Source organism: Equus caballus, chromosome 15 (assembly GCF_041296265.1).
Source record: "Equus caballus isolate H_3958 breed thoroughbred chromosome 15, TB-T2T, whole genome shotgun sequence".
NCBI lineage: Eukaryota > Metazoa > Chordata > Mammalia > Perissodactyla > Equidae > Equus > Equus caballus.
The window spans coordinates 55,597,471-55,622,524 of NC_091698.1; the positions used below are offsets into that span (position 1 = coordinate 55,597,471).

The 25,054-nt window shown below is 33.3% G+C and overlaps 1 protein-coding gene across 8 annotated transcripts in view; it reads left to right on the top strand.

The window, feature by feature from the left end:
* USP34 (ubiquitin specific peptidase 34) overlaps window positions 1–25,054 on the top strand; it is a 253,143-nt gene that overhangs the window by 138,228 nt on the left and 89,861 nt on the right. For 7 of the 8 annotated variants that reach the window (XM_023619043.2, XM_023619045.2, XM_023619046.2 and 4 more), the window contains 10 exons: window positions 1,168–1,267; window positions 1,400–1,559; window positions 4,250–4,376; window positions 4,473–4,620; window positions 11,446–11,546; window positions 11,766–11,975; window positions 15,294–15,419; window positions 16,638–16,760; window positions 16,902–16,985; window positions 18,250–18,336. In XM_023619043.2, the coding sequence (XP_023474811.1) occupies window positions 1,168–1,267; window positions 1,400–1,559; window positions 4,250–4,376; window positions 4,473–4,620; window positions 11,446–11,546; window positions 11,766–11,975; window positions 15,294–15,419; window positions 16,638–16,760; window positions 16,902–16,985; window positions 18,250–18,336 (1,266 nt within the window). The remainder of the gene's footprint in view (window positions 1–1,167; window positions 1,268–1,399; window positions 1,560–4,249; window positions 4,377–4,472; window positions 4,621–11,445; window positions 11,547–11,765; window positions 11,976–15,293; window positions 15,420–16,637; window positions 16,761–16,901; window positions 16,986–18,249; window positions 18,337–25,054) is intronic. The other variant, XM_070235431.1, reaches the window with a different exon arrangement.

Genomic DNA, 25,054 nt, shown 5'->3' on the forward strand with positions numbered 1-25,054 from the left:
TTTAGTTACTCTTGGACAACTGTAGAGTTCTTGTTGGTAATGTCTGTCCTAAATCATCTCTGACCATGAGACATGACGACCAGTTCATTAACTGAAGACTGTCACAAATTTCTCTTCTTATTTCTGGCTTAGAGTTCCATTTGTCTAGTTGGATGGGCACTAGGTTTTGTTGAATGCCTTATTCCTAGACTCTCCTAATAGAGTGTTATTTGAAAGTCTTCCTCATTGGATGTTCTAGTTTATTAATCATGGCTTTGATTTATGTAGTATCCACTCACACTTTTTTATTAATTATGTTATTAGGAGAAAGATAGAGAAAACCAATGTTAATCTATATGGTAAAGAATAATTTTAATTTTATCCAGAATAGTTTTATAGTATCTACCTTCTTTTCCTGTTTGCATAGTTTTTTTTTCTTTTAATTTTTTGGTTCTAACTCTGATTTTGATATCACTGTAGTGAGTTGCAATTTGGTAGTATCAGACAACCAGACAGATCTGATTTCCTTAGGGAAGTAGTCATACTCTAATTTTGAAATATAATATTGCTTTTTAAGTAGATGATATGAACACTAAGGCTGTTCAGTCACCTATCAGAAGGATATCTGTCTTCACCCTGTGTAACTTTTAAGAACTTTCACTCCCCACTTTTTGTGCAGTTTTCAGTGAAAACATTCTCTTTGTCATCTTATAGTTAACAGCATAAAGTTAAGTAACAACTTGCGTTAGCATATCTGTTTAATTTTCTGTGAATACCTGAAACCAATGGCTTTATCAGAGTAAGTTGGACAAAAGCTTTGAAGTATTATTATGCTAATAATTATGTGTGTGGTGGTGTTATTTCTTTGTAGCATGTTTTGGGGACTTGTTTTTCCCACCATGTAGTCAAAACTTTTGAGTTAAACATTATGCATATATATAATTAGCTGCTTTATAATTATGTATTTTTAGAACCAATACAGGTATATTTCAGTAATTGAGGAAATTTCCAAGACTTTTATCCTTATTATTTCATAACTGTAAGTAATAGGAATTACCTTTTAAATACTTTATAGTATATTAAAACTCATTGATATTGTATGACTTTTAAATTTGTTACTTTCTGTCTTTGTTTACATTGTTTGACAAAAATAAAATTTATAGCTGTTGTCATATTTTTCTTTCTTAGCTTTGTGGTATGGACCAATTTTGGGGCATTGCTTTAAGAGCACAATCTGGTGATGTCAGTCGAGCAGCTATCCAGTATATTAACTCCTATTATATTAATGGTGAGTGATTTGAAATATTGTCTAATAGGTAATTTTTTATATGAGGATTTTTTGTTTAGCTACAATTTGTTTTTTTTAATGTAACTAAACAATTATAGGATTGATATACATGTCTAAACATCTTATTTTCAGGTAAAACGGGATTGGAGAAGGAGCAAGAATTTATTAGTAAATGTATGGAGAGTCTTATGATAGCCTCTAGCAGTCTTGAACAGGAATCACACTCAAGTCTCACTGTTATAGAAAGAGGACTCCTTATGCTGAAGACACATCTGGAAGCATTTAGAAGAAGGTAATTTTTTTTATACCACATAATTAGAGTGAATTTCAGGCTTTTTTATTGCTGACATATCTAAAAGTATTCTGAAATTTAAACTAAAGGTTTTGTTGGGGGCAGGTAGAAAGCATAACTTACCAAGAGTGAAGGGTTAGTAATAGAAGTAATTTTTATTCATAATATGTACCGTTTCACCATGGAATAGGCAATATAGGTTCCTGGTAAATATTGCAGAGCTTTAAAAATCGTTAGACTCTCAGAAGATATGCATGAATAAGAACCTAGACAGAATTCCATCTCTAAGAAAGTTTTAATATGATTGAAACAGCAGAACACCACTACCAAAAGAAGGTTCACTAAAACCCTCACCAAGAACATCAAATAATCTCTCATAGTTGAATCAAGTTGAGTCATTTGTTTCATTTGCTGTTTTTTTTTCTTCCTGGACTAGGAGACAGTATTTTAATTTTGAATTTCCATTTACCATGGAAACATGATCAAAAATTCTGTTAATGAATATCTGTATAATTAATTTAGACATACCCTGTGTAATACAGAAATAAAGCAAATTAACATTTATGAATATATCGACTGAAATAAAAGGTGAGTAGATAGTTTTAATTCAGAAATTCTGTTTGTTAAAAATCATGAGTAAATGTAAAAGTACAAAGAATTGTGTTGAAAAAAATTGTTAAAGTTAATAACTTCTTTCAACTTCAGAGCTCAGTTTGATAATGAGAAAGTCATATAATTGATATTTGACGTTTTATTTAAAATATCAGGAAATATCAAATAATAAAGATATTCTACACATTCCTTATAAATTACATGGGTCCATGATTTAAAACATTTGGGCATTGCAAAATTCTTTGTTTTGATTATGATTACAATTTGTGGAAATTCTGTTTAAATAATTCCTTGTGTTTTTAAAGAATGTGTAAGGGAACTCTAGAGTTTTTTGCACAGAAACTTCACACTGTTTCATAACTTTTACCACTTTAAAAAATAAAAATAAATAAGCAAATGCAATGTCATTCAAATTAGTTAAAAATTAATACATACTCATTTTAAAATTCAGATGTTACACTGAGATACTACTATAGAAAATGAAAGTCATTGTACTCTGTCTCTTATCAGAGATAGTTACTGTTAATGATATGATATATATTCTTTGGAAATTTTCTCTATGCTGCAGTGTCTACAAACAATAAACCAAAAAGGTCCTATTGGTTCAAAGCCTGAATCCTCACAAAATTACCAGTGTTTTTAAAAGTAAATACTTATTTTAAAAGTCTTTAAAAATAAATTATTTTCTAGGATTCAATGCTGCGTTTTATAAGTTTAGTGAATTTCCATTCAAAAATCCCTTCTCAGATGTACAAATTTTTTTCTAACTCATGAAAAATTGACTTTAGTCTACTTAATAGAAATCTTTGTGTTTGTTCATGTTCTACTCTAAAAGTTAATGTTGGTGTTAATATATATAAATACTTATTTTGTGAGTGGCAAGTAAAGAAACTAGGAAACAATTGAATATTCAAAAAACTAAGAGCTAGTTTAAAAAGTTTATCTAGGTATTTTCATGCAAATTCTTGTGCAGTATCATACAATTTCAGGTGCTTAATGTGCTTAGTACTACTACGAATTTAAAATTGCCTAACATTTATAGAATGAAAATTTAAACTAATTATTGTTTGTATATTCTTTATATTAGAAGAGTAAATAAATGTCTTTTTAAAAGGGTTTTCTTTTTTATAAGAGATAAGTTATCGTCTTAAACAGTGATTCTCAACCAGAGGTGATTTTGTTTCCCAGGGAACATTAGGTAATGTCTGGAGACATTTTTAATTACCACCGCTTGAGGGAGAAGGGGGTGCTATTGTCATATAGTGGGTAGAGATCAAGGATGTTGCTAAACATCCTGCAGTGCACAAGACAAGCCCCGTCCCCATAACAAAGAATTATCAGGCCCCAAAAGATTAAGATTTTGGTCATAGAAGCTGGATACTGGATCACTTCTAGGAAATCAAGTCCATTCATTCCTTTACTTGCCTGCCTTCTATTCTAGTATTGCTGGTTAGTGTTAGACATGGATAATTTTTTTCTTAACTAAATTCAGGTACCCTGGATCCTGTCTTCCACAACTGAAAATCAGTTAGAAAATTGACAAATATTTAGTGAGTGTCATGCTAGGTGCCTGTCTCCTTTGAAATAGTAGTCTTTGTAATTCATTTTATTATTTTAGCAGTCATGGAATTGGCTCTCAAATTTTGTTAGGCTGGTTAACATATGTCTACGGGAATACATTTCTCTCTCTGAAAAATATTTCCTAATAATTTTTTTTCCTCTTCTGAATGTAGGATGACAGCTTGCCATTTCACTTACCGGATTAGTTTGTTTCTTTGAATTCTTCCTGCCTCTACTACTCCCTCCCCCATTTAAAAAAAAAAAACTTCATAATGGGATTTCTTTTTCCTCAGTAGTTTTTCTTGGAAACTATGTTTTTAGGAGTTCTTAGCTATATTTATGCATTTAAGTTTGATTCAATATGAGGACTCTAAACTTAAACTTAGTGCTATGGAGTCAATTAGAATGTGCTAGAACCTTTTATGGCCTTTTTCATTTTGTAAAATATTAAAAACTTCTGTAATATTAAAATGATTTAAAGTGATATTCTTCCTATGTGTGGTTTTTGTGTGTTTTAGGTTTGCCTATCATCTCAGACAATGGCAAATTGAAGGCACTGGTATTAGTAGTCATTTGAAAGCACTGAGTGACAAACAGTCCCTGCCGCTAAGGGTTGTATGCCAGCCAGCTGGACTTCCTGACAAGGTAGTTACATGGTTTTAATTTCCAAATTGATAACATTTCCCAGTTCAAATATCTGTATTTTTTGTATTTTTAAATCGGTTGCATCTCATATTTCAGATGACTATTGAAATGTATCCTAGTGACCAGGTAGCAGATCTTAGGGCTGAAGTAACTCATTGGTATGAAAATTTACAGAAAGAACAAATAAATCAACAAGCTCAGCTTCAGGAGTTTGGTCAAAGCAGCCGAAAGGGAGAGTTTCCTGGTAAGTCCAATAGTTCAAATTTTCATATTTTCTAGATTCTCTTATATATCAACCTCAGACATTTACTTGTTTTTGAAGACTACCAGCCATGTTCATGGCTCCCCCTCACCCTCTCCCACCCTTGCTATGGTGCTATTGATTCTTAGGCAAGAGTTAAGAGATGCTTCACATGTTATTTGCAAAAATTTGTTCTAATTTTTCTCAAAAATATTCTACTTTTGGAGATTATTTGATAAGCAGTGTGGAAATTATTAATAAGTTTGTTTCCATATACTACTTAGTACCCAGTTTTACCCAATATTTTGTTTTGCCATTTTGTTATATTTCATTTTTGGTTTTGTTGTGTGTTTTTTTTTCCAGAGCAACTGAAAATAATACACCTTTAAATCCCACCTGTGAATCTCCCTTTGCCTCCAAAAAAATACCATACTAAGAAATTTTTTGTGTGGGCCTGAAAGTGTGTTTAATTCTTCCCTTACTGTTACCACTAGTGCGTTTTTAGTATCTTTCCATAGTACATAAAATATGAGTTAATCAGAGGAACAACCATGAAACCTGTTATCCTTACTTAGAATTTAAAGGTCTGAAACTGTAACAGGTTACATATATATTACGGGAAAAAAAGATCTTAAAGTTTTAAAAGCTTCTTTTTAGGACTTTTAACCTGCCTGTGTACAGAGGGATAATTCTTTGGCATCTTTTAGTAAGGAGCCAATGATTTTACAGTAGCATGCATAAGATAAAGCCATATGTATCTTCTAAAATGTCAGATCTTTATTTAAATTTTGTTCTTGAATAATTAGTAAATATTTTTGGTATAAAAGAATAGATGTTGAAAAGTCTCCCTCCTACCCCCATCTCTAAACTACCCATTTCCCTTCTTCTGAGGCAAATATTACTGGTTTCTTACATATTCTTCTAGAGATACCAATATATAATGAGAATATTTATATACACACATATATATACACATATGCACACACACTTAAAATACAAATAGTAGCATTCCATTTATATTCTTCTACCTTTTGCTTGTAGTGTTTAACATTATTTAGAGAACATTTTAATTTAGTATGTGTAGAAAGTTACCTCATTCTTTTTAAGATGTCCATAATTCATAATATAGTGGTACCGTGATTTATTTTACCTGTTTTCTATTAATGGACATTTTGGTTATTTCCATTCTTTTGATACTGCAAACACTGCTACAGAGAATATCCTTATACATATATTATCTAATGTTGGGTAAATACCTAGTTAGGGAATTTTCAGGTCAAAAGGTATCTGCTTTTGTTACATTGAAATGTATTGTACATAAAGAAGAAAATATGAAACGAATAATAATAAAATGAAAACCGCCCATGTACCTACCATCCAGATTAAGAAGTAGAACATTATTAGAAGCTGCTTGTGTGTCCTTTTCCATTTCCACTTAATGCTATCTTGATTTTTAGCTTATTGTTCTTTTGATGTTCTTTACAGTTTTGCCTCTGGTGTGTACATATATACCTAAGCAATTTATTTAGTTTTGTGAGACAGATAAGCAAGCACAAACTTTATGAATTAAGAAAAAGGGGAGTACAGCTGCTATTGGATAAAGGATCACAGAAGAAAACAAGCTAAAGATGGTGTACATTTTCCCCTTCTCTAAAGGTTTATAAAGCTTCATCTGAGGATATCAATGGGAAGGTTCTCAAGTATAGGTCTCAGCATAGTCAAGATGTATCTCAGTGCTGTAATGTTGACAAAATGCTGGAATATCCAACAGAAATAGTGACAGAGGTTTTTTTTCCTAATGTCTTTATGACCCACTTTAGCTCTCAGGAGTAGATCAAATCAGAATTTCTTCTATGAATAATATGAATGTCTTCTGCTGATTCAAGCAGTAGGACTTGGAGGTGAGAGTAGAAACTTCAGTAGTGTATGGTAAGGACAGTCCAGGTACAGATAAGAATTTGGGCTAGATTTACTTGCCATTCTTTCCTCAGATAGAAAAGATGATACGAAGGCAGCAGGGATTTTGGTCATGATGGCCCTCAATAATGTATTTCTTTAGTCACACTAGTCCTAGACTAGTGTCTGGTGCACAACAGTAGCATACCTTTAACATCCTCTTGGTAATTCTTTTTGGCTCTCTCTTGTGTTGGATATCCTGTTTCCAGTATCCCATACCTTCTTTGTTGGTTTACCTTTTTTTTTTTTTTCTGAAATACAATATAGTTGTCCAGTATATTCTTGAGAGAAGATTGATGGAGTAAAGTTTTTGCTTCTTTGAATGATCAGAAGTGTATTTCTCATGTTTTCGTATTTAAATGATAATTTTGGTATAAAATTCTAAGTTGGAAATAATTTTGTTTCAGAATTTGAGATATTGCTGCATTGCATTTCTTCTGTTGTTGCTGTTTAGAGTTCTGAAGCTATTTTGATTTCTGATATTTCTTACATATCCTGTTTTTTTTTCTTGTAGAGCTTAATGAATCATCTTCTTGTTTCTAGCGTTCTGAAATTTTACAGTACTTGGCCTGAGTATGGGTCTGTTTTCAACAATTGTGATGGGTACTTTAGTATTTAGATATTTAGTGGGCCCTTTTAGTTGGGCAACTTATACGTTTAAGTTTGAGGAAATTTTTGTAAATGAGTTTATTGGTTTCCTGTCTTCTATTTTATCATTTCTCTCTTTCTAGAAATTCTTTATTATCTGCATGTTTCATCACTTGGACTATTCCTAACTCACTTTTCTTTCCTGTGTTTCGTTTCTTTGAGTTTTAACTCAACTTCCTGAGAGATCTTCTCAACTTTATTTTGCAACCTTTCTTTTGAGTTTTTCACTTTTGCTGTCATGCTTTTATTATCTAACCTCTTTCTTTTAATACTCCTATTTTCATGACTGAAATATCTTTTTGAAAATATTGGTATTTTTTTTTCCTTAGTTGTTGACTCTCTTAAAATCCACACTGATGGTGCCTGCATTTTAATTAGAATGTTTATCTAATTATCTAATTGTTTTCCGTTGGTCTCATCTCTTCCTTTACCGCGTATTTACCACTCTGGCATTCTTCATTCCTGTGTGTAGATCGAAATGTCCATTTGGTTTCTTTTTTTTATTTTTCTTTTTTGAATGAATTTCTTTTAAAAGTATTTGTACTCCAGGTCTTCTGGTGATGAATTTTCTTAAGCTTTTGTTTGTTTGAAAACAAAAAAGGTTGACTTTTGAAGGATATTTTCACTGGATATAGACTTCTAGGTTAAGTTTTTTCTTTCAGGACTTTATAAATGTTTTCCCATTACCACTTGGCTTGTCAAGTTTCTGAGCGAAAGTCTGCTTTTCCTTATCTTTCATCCTTTGTATGCAATGTGTCTTTTTAACTGTGGTTGGTTTTACAGGTTTTCCTTTAATGTTGATTACCAGCAGGTTATTGTTGTGCTTTGTTGCGTCTTTATGTAGTTTGGGTTCAGCTTCTTGAGTCTGTGTGTTTATAATATTTGTCAAATTTGAAAAAGGTTAGCAATTACATATTTTTCTAATATTCTTTTCTTTTTTCTTTCCCCTCAGACTAATTTCTGGGCCTCTAATTAAATGTCTCCTAAGCTGTTTGTTTCTTCTTTTCCTTTTCTCCTTTCATTCTCTTTTTCTCTTCTCCATCTCTCCCTCCTCCTTCCCTTTCCTGTCCTCTTCGCCCCCTTTGTCAGGTGTTGATCTTGCTCCTGTGCCAAATCAGTATAAATCAGATTATAGATTACAAGCTTATCTCTAGTTTGGGTTTTATCTTTTGGGGGTCTTACTAATTACTACAAGTTCATTTGATTTCCAGATTGCAAACTTGGTTGATGTTGTCTCTTCCCTTTTTTCCCTGTCAGATGTTTGTAAAAATTTGTTAAATTTACTTTATTGAAGTTGCAGAGGGTCAAAATCAGATGTGTGTTGTTAAATATACCATTGTAACCTAAGCGTTTTTAAGACTTCTTGTTTCCTTTTCTTGTTTTGAAATATTAATTGCATCACGATTTAAAAGTTTTAAAAGATAGTAACTTTCCAGAACTGTTAAGGAATAAGCAATTCTTATGTTAAAAAAGATCCTTTCAAAAGGAGTAAAAGATAGAAAGCTGCTCAATTAATTGTAAAAGCCAATTCAACCATTATAATCGAAATTAACATGTAATACACATGAAGTATAGGCCTATCTCTAATATCAAATGGAGTCTAAAATCCCCAAAACTGTTAGTCATCTTAGTGTCTTTTGGAACAAACTCATGCATGCTTAGAGTATATGACAAGCTAGAAAGCAGATCAACCCTATATTATTTAGCAATGCATCATGACTAAGGATGTTTTGTCTCAATATTGTAAAAAAGAGCAACAGTCATAGATTGCATTAGATTCACTCAATAAGGGAGAAAAGACATTTGATAAAAAAATCTAAAGTATTAAAAGTTTAGGATAGCGTTTCTGTTTATCTAGTAGCCAAATGTTTTTCTTAATAAGCACTGTGCTTTACAGGCATTCATATTTCTTCTAGTTTGTATTATGTGAAATGATTTGGATAAATCGTAAGTGTCAGAAGAAGTAACTCAGTTATAATTTGTAGGTAATATGATGAACAGCAAAATAGAGAAATCAAGTGCCCAATAACAATTAAAAAATATTAGGATAATTTAATGTGATGTCTGTGTGGAATATAGGAGAATAAAACTTTTTGAGATATATAAACAGACACTTGAATAAGTGGATATACTTAGCATGTCTCTGTACAAAGTATTGTAGAGATGCCAAGTTAATTTTGTTCTTAATATATTCTACCTAAGATCTTGATGGAATTTTTGTTTTAAATTTGATGAAATTACTCTGAATAATAAGTTAACTGTGTGAATAAACTAAGCAATATCAAAAGTTCTGAGAGTAAAACCCAAAAGGATAATAGAGAGGTGAATTTCAGTACTTTCTATTAAACATTTAAAAACTACTAAATAATACGATTTTGGTGAAGAATTGTTTAGTAAATAACAGAATAGATAACAAAGAAAATCTTAATATATGACATATGCAATTTGGAGGCAGAAACAAAAACTCCATTCTCCTCTAATATTCAGGATAGCTTAAAGTTTTTATACACACACACACACAAAATAAACTATAGGAAAATTCAGAAGAAACAGGATTGAATATTTTCAAACTATTGCGAGGACCAAAATTTCTAGGCTCAGAAATAAGAAGAAGGGCAAAAATCATAGATATAGCAAAACTGTCAATTGTTGTATAGCTACACAACAGTTGTACTTGAGGAAAATTGCCAAAATGAAGCTTATTGGAGGAACCTATTTTCCTTCTCTGTGTTTGAGTTATTATTATTATTATTATTTTTTTTTTGATGAGGAAGATCGGCCCTGAGCTAATATCGCTTACCAATCCTCCTCTTTTTGCTTGAGGAAGATTGTTGCTGAGCTAACATCTGTGCCAATCTTCCTTTATTTTATGGGGGATGCCACCACAGTGTGGGTTGACAAGCAGTGCTAGGTCCGTGCCTGGGACCACCAAAGCGGAGCATGCAAACTGAACAACTATGCCACCAGGCCAGCCCCATGTGTTGGAAATATTTTCTGATAGAATTTTAAAATTACATTTTCCCTTTACACAAATAGGAAAATCCTATGTGTCATTATGGAAAGCAGTAGCCCTGCTTCGTTCATTCCTGAAAATAGCTGTTCAGTGCCCATCCAAGGGAGTTTTTCTACAATTAAGTTAATAAAATTCAACAAAAATATTTAAGTTTAATTAGATTATTAATTAGATATTTCATCATTTTGCTTAATTTTTCTACTCTATTAAGCATTTTGTTTTTTAAAAAATTTCATGGACTAAACAATAGTTTGAATGCCTGCTGTAGTCTAGTGCTAGGAATCCATTTGTGAAGGCAATAAAATCTCTGCTTTTGTATAACTGGGATTTTGTGGTTTTTTCAGAAGAGAGACATAAATATTTAATGTCAGATGCTAATAAGTGCTTTAAAGAAAGATAAAACAATAAGGGATTAATAGTGAAATGAAGCTCCTCAGATTGGGTTGTTAGGAAGAACGCCTTTTAGAGTTCACATTTGATGAGAGATTTGAAAGAAGCAAGAGAATAAGCCATGTTAATTCCTGAGGAGGAGCATGTTTAGGCTTTGAAATAGGAACAAGCTTGGTGTTTTCAAAAACGAGCAAGGAGGCTGGGTGGCTAAAGTATACTTAGGGAGGATGATGGTGGGAAACTTCAGATGTAGGCAGCAAAAGGACTTTGTCCATTCCAGAAGTAAATTGCCCCAGTCAATTGAGTTTATTGAATTTGCCATAATCTGGAATGTTGTAGCTGATCTTTTTCATGTCAGAGCTTTGGTTTTTTTCTGCTCTAGAGTCTGTTTTGTTTTGATGGTAATAACAGGAAAGAGAGAATTCAATCATTATAAATATATACTGGTTACTTGTGCAACTAAGACATTAATGAATCTGATTCTTCTGCATATATTGCTGGGGGAAATGCTGTACGTTCCCAGAAAGCTCTGTGGAGTTTTGTATGTGTAGAATTTTTTGTATTGTTAAGCAAGCAGGAATTGATCTAGTTAGTCTAGTGCTGAAAGAGAATGTCCTTGTAATTTTTACTGCCTCGGGCTAACGTTGAACAACAGAAAATAATGTAGGAAGCATGGTTAGTACTGTCCCCCTACTGTCTCCACTTTGCATAAGAATGGTATTTAAGTAGTCCAGTGAAATTCATTGCTATAGCTGTGTATTCATGTCATCAAATAAGTTAACCCTTTAAAATGTTCACCTACCTTTTCTGCTGTTTTTAAGGAGGCCTTATGGGACCTGTCAGGATGATTTCATCTGGACATGAGTTAACAACAGATTATGATGAAAAAGCACTTCATGAGCTTGGTTTTAAGGATATGCAGGTACACATAAGTGTAGTTTGAACTTTAATTGTCTATTGACTGTTATAGTAAACAGTTGAATAGTTGAAAGTGTGGTTCAAAAGCAATTCCTACTGCTTTTGTTATATTAAAGTTATAGGTGGAGTTATTTTATACTTTATTTAACCAAAAACTTGTTATATCTAATTATGTGTTGTTCTGTCTCCCCCCCACCCCCGCCCATTGCTCCAATTTTTGTAGATGGTATTTGTGTCTTTGGGTGCACCAAGGAGAGAACGGAAAGGGGAAGGTGTTCAGCTGCCAGCGTCCTGCCTACCACCCCCTCAGAAGGACAACATTCCAATGCTTTTGCTTTTACAAGAACCTCATTTAACTACTCTTTTTGATTTATTAGAGATGCTTGCGTCATTTAAACCACCCTCAGGAAAAGTGGCAGTGGAAGACAGTGAGGTAACTATATCATTTCATTTTCACAAAGTCTTGTCCTTCTGTTGAGTGGAAAATAATTTTCTCAGTAAACTCTTAAGAGCAGTAAAACCTAGGAACCCATTTATTCATTCATTAGCTATTTAAGTGCCTAATAAGATCCAGGCATACTGTTTTAAGTATTGTTTTACAAGGATCAAAATAGTCAGAGTTTCAGCCTTCACTGAATCCAGTGGGAAAGACAAATAATTGACATGCTTAACAGATAAATAGTTTCAAGAACTAACAGTTTCAGATAGAAATAGCTGCTAAGACTGAAACATGACATACCATCATTAGGAGTTGGTGATACAGACCCATTTATATATTATTTGATCAGGGAAGGTTTCTCTGAGGGAGACCATATATAATCTGAGCTAGAAGGATGAAAAGGAGTCGACTAAATCAAGAGAATGAGGAATGATTTGTATAGAATAATCTGATTCCCGAAGCCATTGATACAAGAAGGAATTAGGCAGATCTAGGAATTGTTAGAGAGCTAGTGAGTAGAATGGGAGTGGTGAGAGAGTGGAATGAGAGGAATGAGATTGGAAAGATAAGCAGAGCCAAACTGGCCATTTCAAGCTGTTTCTGTTTTACTCAAAGTAAAGTGGACAGCATTAAAGTAGTTTAGGCAGAGGAAGAGACACGTTCTGAGTTTTGTTTTAAAGGTAATAGGTTTGTTTGGCAAGAACAGAAAAAGCAGTAAGGAACCTAATGCAGTAGTCCAAGGAAGAGCTGACTGTGCCCTGGAATAGAATAGTGGCAGTGAAAATCAATTAAATGGACAGTACGGGAAAATAGTATAACTTGGTGGTGGCTTGGATTAGGAGTAGGGAGAGACTTGGGCTCAGGAAAAAGGAAAACGGAGACGGCCTCCAAGTTTTTGGCTTGAGCAACGGGGTGGATTCCTTTTGAGATGAAGAAGAATGAATGCCTCTGGGACATCAAGTGGGGCTGTCAGGTAAGCAATTGGATATGCGTTAGAAACTCAGAGAAGAGATTTGGTCTGGAAGAAATAAGTTTGTGTGCGTTAATTGACTATAAAGATGGTGTTAAAGTCGAGACTGTGTATGAGATCACCTAAAGGAATTATTTTCAGTCCACTGACTGTTTTTTTAATGCCTTTAAATAGGTTTATCCTAAGATGTTGTTCATTGATGTACCTAATTCAATGACTCATTATTTCGAGATTGAGTGGCAAATAAAATGGTGGTGCTTTATTTTAGGCTGCTGTTATGCTCTCTCTTTCCTAAGAACGCTAGTGATTTCTTTCCATGTTTCTAAAATGTGTTTGATCATGGATTCAGTGGTAGCTGCTATTGAGTCCTCTGTTCCCCTGTTTTCTCTTGTGGCAGCATATTCTTAGATTCCTAAGACCTCTGCCTTTTGTTGAACAAAGCAGAATAATCAATAATAGATGCCCATGAGCCTCCATTTCCTCACCTTTATGCCACAAATACTCAATGACCTTTTACTTTATGTCAGCAGTGAAGTGGCATTTTAAGAGAGAAAGATAGTTATAAGAATTCCCCAGTTTTCTGGAGAGTGCTAATGTTCTGTGCAGTGTGTTATAGGAACATACGGGAGGGAGCAAAAATTGGGGGAAGATTTTTGCAAAAGGGGATTTGTTATATTGTGTCCAGCTGCTGATAAGAGTAAAGAAAAACAGTAAAGATTCACAGAAAAGTGAATGACATGTTTGAAAAACTGGTAGTGCAAATTACCAGTAACTACATTAGTAGTTACAAATCACCAGAATTACATTACTGGTAGTGTAATTCAAATATAAGGACACAAAGGGAGATTATAACCTATATCGCAAAGGATCGTATGAGATTTTTATTTATTGTAAAATGGATTGCCATCATCTTGGAAAGTTTTAAAAGAACAAAATGAGATCTTTTCTGGGCTTTTAGAAACAAAGTTTAGGTGTTAGTGTGGAGGATGTATTAGAGAAAACAAAGAACCAGAGGTAGGAGGACCAGTTAATAGGCCATTGTAGTAGTCCACGTGAGGCCTAAACCAGACGAGCATTCATTTTTTAGCAGATACTTTACTGAATGTTGTTTGTTACAAGTGTGCCATTGTTGATGTGGGGTTTCTTTGTTGTACAAGACTAGTTCAGCCTTGAAGAGGGTTACAAAAAAATTAAGAATAAAGGTCTTCACTTTGTGTGACCCATGTTGTAGGGCCTTTCAGCCATAACATATAACATAGTTGTGTACACTTGGGAGATTTCTTTTTCTTCATGTCATTTTTTTGCACAGAGTTCAGTCTTACTCTTTTGTTGTTGTTGTTTTTTCTTTACTGGGTATTTACAAAGGAATGAATTCTATTTTACTGAAGAACTCTCAGTGCCATTTCCCCAACTAACCCAAAAATGTTACTTGGGTTGCTTTTCTTTCTTCATCAGTGTTGTGAAAAGCAAAGTTTACCTTGAAACTCCATCTCTAAAATTCCCTCACCTTCAAAATACTAGCTTTATACTATTATACAAAAGAATTAAATTACTTTTTATGGGTGTATAGAAGATTCCTTTCGCATCTCTTAGATTATATTATACCAAAAAATAATTATGACAGCAACAGTAGTGGAATAATATATGAATTCATATATTGTGGAAAATTCCAAAACTATACATTTTAGCTTTTGCTGTTTGTTTACCTCTTGGGGTTATCCTTTAATTAAAAAAAAATCTATTTCTTACATACTTTCTGAAACATTCTTTAGCTTGCTATTATCTCAGCACCTTACACAGTTCAAATTTAACAAATGATCATGGAAGAGAGTAGATTCTTTAAAATTGTTTGCTTTCCTCTTAATCTCTGCTTGTCTGGAAAATAAAGTATAGATTAGCAAAATAAGAGAAACAAGTGTACTCTTTTCCCAAATATGAGGTCAAGGATTTAATTCACTAAGTCTTTGTCATCCTTAGAATAGTGACCTGCAAAGAGGAAACAGATGACAGTCTTATTGAAATTTACTTGAATGGCTTTATAAAACAGACGTTTTCAGTTCTATTTGAGAAGTTTCCTGAGGAAAGTGGTCAGACTTAGAGGTCACTTTTTTTTTCCAGAAAAGAGTTCAATAATAACAAGTTGAAAACCAGTACTTTGATATAACTGTTAATTTATTGGATAAATGTATTTACCATGTAACAAATGGTTTCTCACTCTTAAAGTAAAACTAAAAAATATTATCAAATTTGATAAGTAATGATTTTATGTAAAAATGTTGAACTTAAGTTTGGAATTTTTTTTACTGATCTGTCTTGATAAGCACTTGTTCTTATTTGTGTAGAGCTTAAGATGTGAAGAACTTCATCTTCATGCAGAAAATCTCTCTAGGCGTGTATGGGAGCTACTGATGCTTCTTCCTACATGCCCTAACATGTTGATGGCGTTCCAGAATATCTCAGAGGAACAGGTAAGCCCACAAAATCTTTTTACTCTCCTGGAGGATGGTACAGTTTACTTTCCTACTGGCAGTGTATGAGATTGCTTATTGACCTATATCCTCAGTAAAATTTTGCCCATTTAGTAGATAAAATGTGCCAGTTTATTTTAATATTGATTTATTTAATTATTAGTGAGGTTGAAGAATATAGGCTAAATACTACAAGGCAAAGACGTTTTCTAAAATTAACTTGAGAAAATATGGATTTGCTGCCTTTTTAGTGTTTTTTCTTCTTGTATTCTGAGTATTGTTTTGTTTTTGACAACAAAAAGTAATGTTTAGAGAAAATACACTGTGGTTTAATGACCTGCATCAATGCTCTTTTTGGATGCTTATACACGTCAAATGATAGAAGTAGGGGAAAATGACGCAAAGAAATTTTATATATATTTTTTAATTTTCCCATAGTGGCATGGTCTCACCTGTGTTGTGTTATGTATCTTTGTAAAGACATCTGTTAAAATTAGAGATTATTTTTTACAGGCTATATAAGAAGGGGTTACTTTGTAGAGATACAAGTAGAACATCGATGGGGTAAACAATGTCCTAATGTTAGGGGAGTGGTTATCTGTGATTTGAGACTTTGTCATTGTGACTTCAGAAAGTCCTATATCTGAAATGACTTAGAAGTGAAGAAGGTGGGCCTGGAAAAGAGTAGTTGATGACTCAGAGTAGCTCTAATAATAATACTGTTGTCAAAGATGCATATTAAGTGTGCATAACATAATTTCATAAGTTGGGAGTAGAAAAGAACAATATTTTAAAATTTATGTGTTTGTGTGTGATTTTTAAATAGGTGGGTGTAACTTAACCATAAGTAAGAATTAAATATAGACTTTACTACTTACATATCCTGAAAAGTTCACACATTCATCTAGGCTACAATGTTTTTTTGTTGGGAAGATGGTAAATTGCCTCAACTGTCGTGAAGGTTAAGAAGATGTAATTTTTTCCTGTGCTGCTGTTTTTGTATTAATTTTATTTTAACAAAATTTAATGAATAATTGGTGTTGTAAGCATACCATTAGTACTGATTATGTAATTGATCTTCACGTGTTTGAATATATTTCAGTGTATATGTAATTATTTGAGTTTTTATGTAGTATCAATTTCTTTAAATTTTGGGGGGAGGAGATTCCCTTAGTAAATTGGCTTGAGAAAAATATGTTTTTCTTTTCTTAACTTAAGAGTAATGATGGACTTAATTGGAAAGAACTGCTCAAAATTAAGAGTGCTCACAAGCTATTATATGCCCTGGAAATTATTGAAGCACTGGGAAAACCTAACAGAAGAATAAGGAGAGAATCAACGGTAATTGCATTTCTGTTATTATCATTAAATGTTTGTATTCTCTCTGGAGCAAAATTTGAGTGTATGTTATCCTTTAATTCTAGAATAACTTTTTTCAGCTGCCGCCTTCCCTTATTTTTTTATTTTTTGCCGTTCCCACAGGGGAGTTACAGTGATCTTTATCCAGATTCAGATGATTCAAGTGAGGATCAAGTGGAAAATAGTAAAAATTCCTGGAGTTGCAAGGTTTGATCATATGTGTTTTGCAGTGTATTGATAAAAATAATTTATCTCTAATTTTCCAAAAGTAGGTACCACAATTATTAATTGGTTTTAAACTAGTTTACTATTAACGCATACTTTAAAAATGATATGTTACTCTAAATCACAATAATAAGCTGAGATTATTTAATGTGTTTGTGCCTCTGTTTTTAGCACTTAATATTTTTCCCCCCATTGGAATACTGTGTTAGAACACATCATCATCTGGCATTAAATGGTTAATGGAATATAGATATGTTTATAGGTTTTTGCAAGAACTTTTCAAGAAAAATTCTTGAAAGTAGGCTGTACGTTATTACTTTTTATGGAAATCATTATGATTATTTTTTTAAATTTTTTTAAATATTGGCACCTGAGCTACCATCTGTTGCCAGTCTTCTTTTTTTTTCCTTCTTCTTCTTCTCCCCGAAGACCCCCAGTACATAGTTGTATATTCTAGTTGTAGGTCCTTCTCGTTGTGCTGTGTGGGACACTGCCTCAGCATAGCTTGGTGAGTGGTGCCACATCCCCGCCCAGAATCCAAACTGGTGAAACCCTGGGCCGCTGAAGTGGAGCATGCAAACTTAACCACTCGATCAAGGGCCGGCCCGCATTTTGATTATTTAAATCAAAGAGTAATTTGCTAAATGAAGGATATAGTCCTGCACCAGATAATGATGTTTCGGTCAATGATGGACTGCATATATGACAGTGGTCCCATAAGATTAGTGTATAGTTCCATAAAGCCCAGGGGTGTAGTAGGCTATACCATCTAAGTTTATGTAAGTATACTCTATAAAGTTTGCATAGTGACAAAATCACCCAATGACGCATTTCTCAGGATGTATCCCTGTTGTTAAGTGATGCATGACTGTATATGCTATTTTATTTATTTTTTGCTGTGGAAGATTCGCCCTGAGCTAACATCTTTTGCCAATCCTCCTCTTTTTTTGCTTGAGGAAGATTAGCTTTAAGCTAACATCTGTACCAGTCCTCCTCTACTTTTTTGTATGTGGGACACCTCTACCATATAGCTGCTGAGTGGAGTAGGTCCCTACCTGGGATTTGAACCAGTGAACCCAGGCTGCCAAAACACGTGGAACTTTAACCACTCAGCCACAGGGCTGAGCCTTGTATACACTATTTTATACACACACGTGCATACACACATCCAGTGAATCAAAAAGCGAGTCTTTGTTACATTTTATAGCTGCTTTTCTCTTACCATTACTCTCACAATTGCTTACAGTTTGTTGCTGCCGGAGGGCTTCAACAGTTATTAGAAATTTTTAATTCTGGAATTTTGGAGCCTAAGGAGCAGGAATCTTGGACTGTGGTAAGTAAAAAATCACTGTTTCAACCAGTTACAGTAGTTATTCCATTTTAAGCACTTCCATTTCCCATTAGCAAGTATAACTTTTGCTACATACTTCATTGTAGTAAAGGAAAGTATGGAGTACAGTAAAAATAAATTAAAAAAAAAGTCTCATAAACCGGTTATGCATTAGGAGTTCTCCATGTCAACTCTGTTAAAAATTTTTAAGTGCTAAAAATGAATGACTCTGAACCATGGCTGATTCATAAACGTTTTTCCTTTAGGTTGATAAAGTATATACTAATATTTATATAGTAAAGTATAGATGCTTTTTAAGAAAACTCATCTTCAATTTTTTTCAAAACATCCTTTTTCATTTTGTTTTGACCATTTCTTCCTTTATAGCAGTACTACTCAAAAATATATCTTCCAGGCCATTTGTGACTGGTCTGCAGTGAAATAGGTATAGAAATTAGAGTAAGCCTTTAGAAATTTTTATAGCAATTGGACATTGCTGCAGTATTTTTTACAGTATTTTACAAAATTATCAGTCCCCAACAAAATGGGAGTTTTAAAAGTGGTACTTTACCACTATCAACTTGAAGAAGCATTGTTCTGTAATAGGAAAATAAAATTGCTTGTGGAATATTAAAAAATTCATAATGCTATATACCAAACTGCACAATGCAGTTTTTTTTGTTTTTTTTTTTTTTTAAAGATTTTATTTTTTCCTTTTTCTCCCCAAAGCCCCCCCGGTACATAGTTGTGTATTCTTCGTTGTTCTTCGTTGTGGGTTCTTCTAGTTGTGGCATGTGGGACGCTGCCTCAGCGTGGTCTGATGAGCAGTGCCATGTCCGCGCCCAGGACTCGAACTAACGAAACACTGGGCCGCCTGCAGCGGAGCGCGCGAGCTTAACCACTTGGCCACGGGGCCAGCCCCTGCACAATGCAGTTTTTAACTAAAGGGAAAGGATTCTCCATTTCCTGACCTCCAACAAAGCAGAGTAGCGTTATCAAACATCCCTTTTGAATACTAATTTCTTAGTTACTTGTTCTTTAGAATTACCTTGGAACCTAGAACTCATGTGTTCTTGATTTGGTATCAAATACTAGTATGTCTAAAAAGTTAATGAGAGAAAATAACATTTAGAAAACATAGTGCTGTCTGCCAAAATTTTGTTAATCTTACCACTCATTGCAATACTTGTTTTTTCCATTTTTCTTTTACTACAGATATTTTCCTTTTTACAATAGATACCTCTACTACAATAATTAATTGTTGTAATTCTATGTCTTATAACTCAAATGTCTGTCGTGTTTTATTAGACATGTTTTTGTTGTTCCATTAATCCCTCAGAATTATAAGGTGCCTTTTAGTTCTCTGGCAAAGTGAGAGAATTTAACATCTTTAATGAGTAGTTAATGTGTCATTTATAGGAATTTTGTTTATAAACTGCTCTGTTTAGTTTTGAATGAAGTTACAGGGAATCATGTGCCAAAGCTTTTCTCTCTTTGTTTCCTTTGAAATTGTGGATACTTTTATGAAGTACTACTATTAAGAAAATTTTACTGCCATATGTGTTACATTGTACTCTGGCAATGCCTGACATGCCAAACATGCCTAAGACACAGAGCTTTCAAGTCAACTGATATCCCCTATTTATAATGCATCTCTCTTAATATGTTATAAAATAATTGTAAATTCAGAATCATTCTTGCTTCTTAACCGATTTTATTTTTCCCCTTTTTAAATGAACTTAGTTGAATTATATTTTTAAAATTAAACTTTTTGAGATATAATTCACGTACAATAAAATTCACCCTTTTAAAAGTAAAAATCAGTGATTTTTAGTATGTTCACAAAGTTTTGCAACCATTACCACGGTGTTAATTCCAGAACAATTTCATCAATCCAGAAGGAAACTCCGTACTCATTAGCAATCACCCCTCCCTCATTTTCCCCCAAATGCTTCAGTCCTATGCAAAAACCAATCTAATCTACTTTCTGTCTTTATGGACATTTCATGTAAATGGGATGATACTATATATATATAGGCTTTTGTGACTGGCTTCTTTCACTTGGCATAATGCTTTCAAGGTTTACTTTTGAAAGTAGTATATTATCCAGGGTCACCACTTTTTCATTTGAGCCATTCTAGTGGGTATGTGGTATTATCTGATGGTGGTTTTGCCTTGTCCTTCCCTGATGATTAGTGATATTGAGCATCTTTTCTTGTGCTTATTGACCATGATTTGTTTTTTGTGTTTTTTTTGGTGAGGAAGATTGGCCCTGAGCTAACATCTGTTGCCAATCTTGCTCTTTTTGCTTGAGGAAGATTGTCCCTGAGCTGACATCTGTACCTATCTTCCTCTATTTTGTATGTCGAACACCATGACAGCATGACTTAATGAGCAGTGTGTATGTCCACGCCTGTGATGCGAGCCTGTGATGCGAACCTGTGAACGCTGGGCTGCTAAGGTGGAGGCGGCAAATGTAACCACTAAGCCACTTGGCCAGCCCCCGTTTTTTCTTTTTCAATTGTAGTAAAATGCATGTAACACAAAATTTATCATCTTAACCATTTTTAAGTGTATGGTTCTGTGGTATTAAATACGTTCACAATAACTCCCCAATCGTTCCCTCCCCCCAGCCTGAGGCAACTACCATTGTACTTTCTGTCTCTGTGGTTTTGACTGCTCTTAAGTACTTCATGTAAGTGGAATCAGAAATATTTGTCTTTTTGTGACTGGCTTATTTCACTGAGCAAAATGCCCTCAAGTACCATCCTTGTTGTAGCGTATTGCAGAATTTCCTTCCTTTTTAAGGCTGAATAATATCCATTGTGTATATATACCACATTTTGCTTATCTTTTCATCCTTTGATGGACACTTGGATTGCTTCTATGTTTTAACTATTGTGAATAATGCTGCTGTGGACGTGGGTATACAAATATATTTGAAACTCTCCTTTGAATTCTTTTGGGTATATACCGAGGAGTGGAATTGCTGGGTCATATGGTAATTCTATTTTAAACTTTTTGAGGAACTGCCATACTGTTTTCCACACCAGCTATACCATTTTACATTCCCAACAACAGTGCACAGGGTTCCGATTTCTCTGAATCTTCACCAGCACTTTTATTTTCTGGTTTTTTGATGGTAGCCATCCTAATGGATGTGAGATTGTGGTTTTTACTTTCATTTCCTTAATGATTAGTGAAGTTGAGCATCTTTTCACGTTCTCATCGGCCATTTGTATGTCTTTGGAGAAATATCTGTTCAACTCCATGCCCGTTTTTGAATCAAGTTGTTTGGGTTTTTTTGTTGTTAAGTTTTCCAAGTTCTCTATATATTGTGGATATTAGTCATTTATCAGGTATATAGTTTGCCAATTTTTTCTCCCATTCTATAGGTTGTCTTTTTAATCTATGTGTTGTCGTCTGATGCACAAAATTAGTAAATTTTCATGCAGTCCTGTTTGTTTTTTCTTTTGTTGCCTGTGCATTTGATGTCCTGTCCAAGAAATCATCGCCAAATGTTGTGAAGCTTTTATCCTATGTTTTCTTTCAAGTGTTTTGTTGTTTTAGGTCTTATATTAGGTTCTTGATTCATTTTGATTTAATTTTTGTATTGGGTGTTAAATAAGGGTCCAACTTTGTTCTTTTGAATGCGGATATCCAGGTTTTCCAGCACCATTTCTTGAAAAGACCATTCTTTCACCCCCATTAATGGTCGTGGCCCCCTTGTCAAAAATCGTTTGACCATATATGTGAGGATTTATTTCTGGGCTCTTTGTGTCATTCATTTCTCTATATGTCTTGTCTTTATGCCAGTACCACACTGTGTTGATTACTGCTGCTTTATAGTAAGTTTTGAAATCAGGAAGAGTGAGTCTGCCAGTTTTGTTCTTTTCTTTCAAGATTGATTTTGCTATTCAGGGTCCCTTGCAATTTTGTATGAATTTTAGGATGGGTTTTTCTGTTTCTGCAAAAAATAGCATTAGGATTTTGTTAGCGATTGAACTGAATCTGTAGATCACTTTGGGTAGTATTGATATTTTAATAATGTTAAGTTTTCCAATCCATGAACATGGGATGTGTTTCCATTTATGTATGTCTTTAATTTCTTTCAGCAGTGTTTTGTAGTTTTCATTGTAGAAGTCTTTCACCTCCTTGGTTAATTCCTAAGTATTTTATTATTTTTGATGCTATTGTAAATGGAATTGTTTTTTAATTTTCTTTTCATGTTGTTCATTGTTCGTGTATATAAATGCAGCCAAATTTTTATGTTGACTTTGTATCCTGCTACTTTGCTGAATTTACTGAGTAGCTTTAAGAGCCTTTTTTTGAAGTCCGAGCTTATTTTATCTACAGAGATAATTTTACTTCTTCTTTTCCAATTTGAATGCCTTTTATTTCTTTTTCTTGCTTAATTACTCAGTACAAAACTTCCATTACTATGTTGAATAGAAGTGGTGAAGCTTGGCATCCTTTCCTTTTTTCTTGTCTTAGAGGAAACTCTTTCAGTCTTTCACCAATGAGTATGATTTTCACTATGGATTTTTCATACATGGCTTTTATTATGTTGAGGTAGCTTCCTTCTATTCCTATTTTGTTGAGTGTTTTTATCATGAAAGGATGTTAAATTTTGTCACATGCTTTTTCTGTATCAACTGAGATGATCGTGTGGTCTTCTCCCTTCATTTTGTTGATGTGGAGTATTACATTCATTTATTCCCATGTGTCAAACCATCCCTGCGTTCGAAGAATAAATCCCACTTGGTCATGGTGTATAATCCTTTTAATATGTTGCTGAATTCTGTTTGCTAATATTTTGTTGAGGACTTCTGCATCAGTGTTCATAAGGGATAGTGGTCTGTAGTTTTCTATTTTTGAAGTGTCTTTTTCTGGCTTTGAATCGGGGTTATACTGGCCTGATAGAATGAATTAGAAATTGTTCTTTCCTCCTTTGTTTTTGGGAGACATTTGAGAAGGATTGGTATTACTACTTCTTTGGATGTTTGGTAGAATGAACTAGTGAAGCCGTCAGGTGCAGAACTTTTCTTTGTTGGGAGATTTTTGATTACTGATTCAATCTCCTTGCTAGTTATAGATCTGTTCAGATTTTCTATTTTTTTGTGATTGAGTCTTGGTAGGTTTTGTGTTTCTAGGAATTTGTCCATTTTATGTAGGTTATCCAGTTTTTTGGTGTACAATTTTTCATGGTACTCTCTTAAAATCCTCTTTATTTCTGTAGAGTTGGTAGAAATATTCTTACATTCATTTCTGATTTTAGTAATTGCACTCTTCTCTCTTTTTACTTTGTCCTTCTAGCTAAAGGTTTGTCAATGTGGTTGTTCATTTCAAAGAACTAAGTTTTGTTTTCATTGATTTTTCTCTATTGCTTTTCTATTCTCTTTTTCATTTACTTCTCCTCTGATTTTATTATTTCCTTCTTTCTGCTAGCTTTGGGTTTAATTTGTTCTTTTTCTAGTTCCTCAAGTTGTAAAGTCAGATTGTTGATTGAGATCATTATTGCTTTTTTTAATGTAAGCATTTATAGCTATAAATTTCTGCATTAGCACTGCTTTCACTGCGTCCCATAAGTTTTGTATTGACTATGCTTTTTATCTATTTTTGTAAAGTATCTCTTCATATCTTGGGCTGACTTCTTTTTTTTTTCTTAACCAATTTGGACAAGTTTTTCTTTCTCAGATGTATGTAGTAGGAATATTTTACTCAATTTGTGACTTGGATTTTTATTATATTGACAATGTCTTTTAAGTGGAGACATTTTTAATTCTAACAAAATTTGTATCCTATCTAAGAAATCTTTGTCCAAGGTCACAAAGGTTTTTCTCCTCTAAGTTTTATAGTTATCTTTTGCATTTAGGTCTGTGATGCATTTTGAGTTAACTTCTGTATATGTAGAGTGAAGTTGAGGTTTTATTTATTTTTTTTCATATGACTGTCCAGTTTTTCTGGCACCTTTTGTTAAAGAGACTGTTTTTTCCTCACTGAAGTTTCTTGGTACCTTTCTTGAAAATCAGCTATATAGAACTGCTATATTTCCTGGTATTATACTGGTGTAGCTGTAGTACTTGGCAGTGGTTATGGAAAAGAGGAGGACAAAGACCATGAAGAGAAAGCTCTGAAACTCATTTTGTACATACGTGGTGTTCTTAATTTATTTAAAGGAAATGTTTTATTTAAAAATGTTTAATATAAAAATTTAAATCAATTACAAATTTTACTTTTCAGACTACTTAATATTTTACGAAAAATTATTTTTCATTTTGATTGTACATATGTAAAGTGCAAAATTCTCAGTTGAATTACTTTCTAGAATTAGTGAGAATTGCTTTGGCCTCAGAATATGTGTCACTTTTGTGGAGAAACAACTTACAGTATTTTGTCTCTCAATTCATTTTATTGGTGGGTAAATGATATCTTTGTTAGCAGTTTAATAATTTTTTAAAAATCACAGTACATTCTGAGCAGTGCATTTTTTAAAAAAGTTGTCTTTCTCTATCACATGCGTTAGTGTGATACCTTCATGATAGAAATGCAAGTGTCATTTCCATTTCATTAAATACATCTTCTTAGTGTCTAGATACTTTTCTTCATTTTTATAAGATTGAATTGTTAATGAACCATAATACATGAGCAGCAAAATTTCTGTACCACATAGATTGAGTACTAGCTATAATTACTTTTATTTTCTAGCCTTTAATTTCAG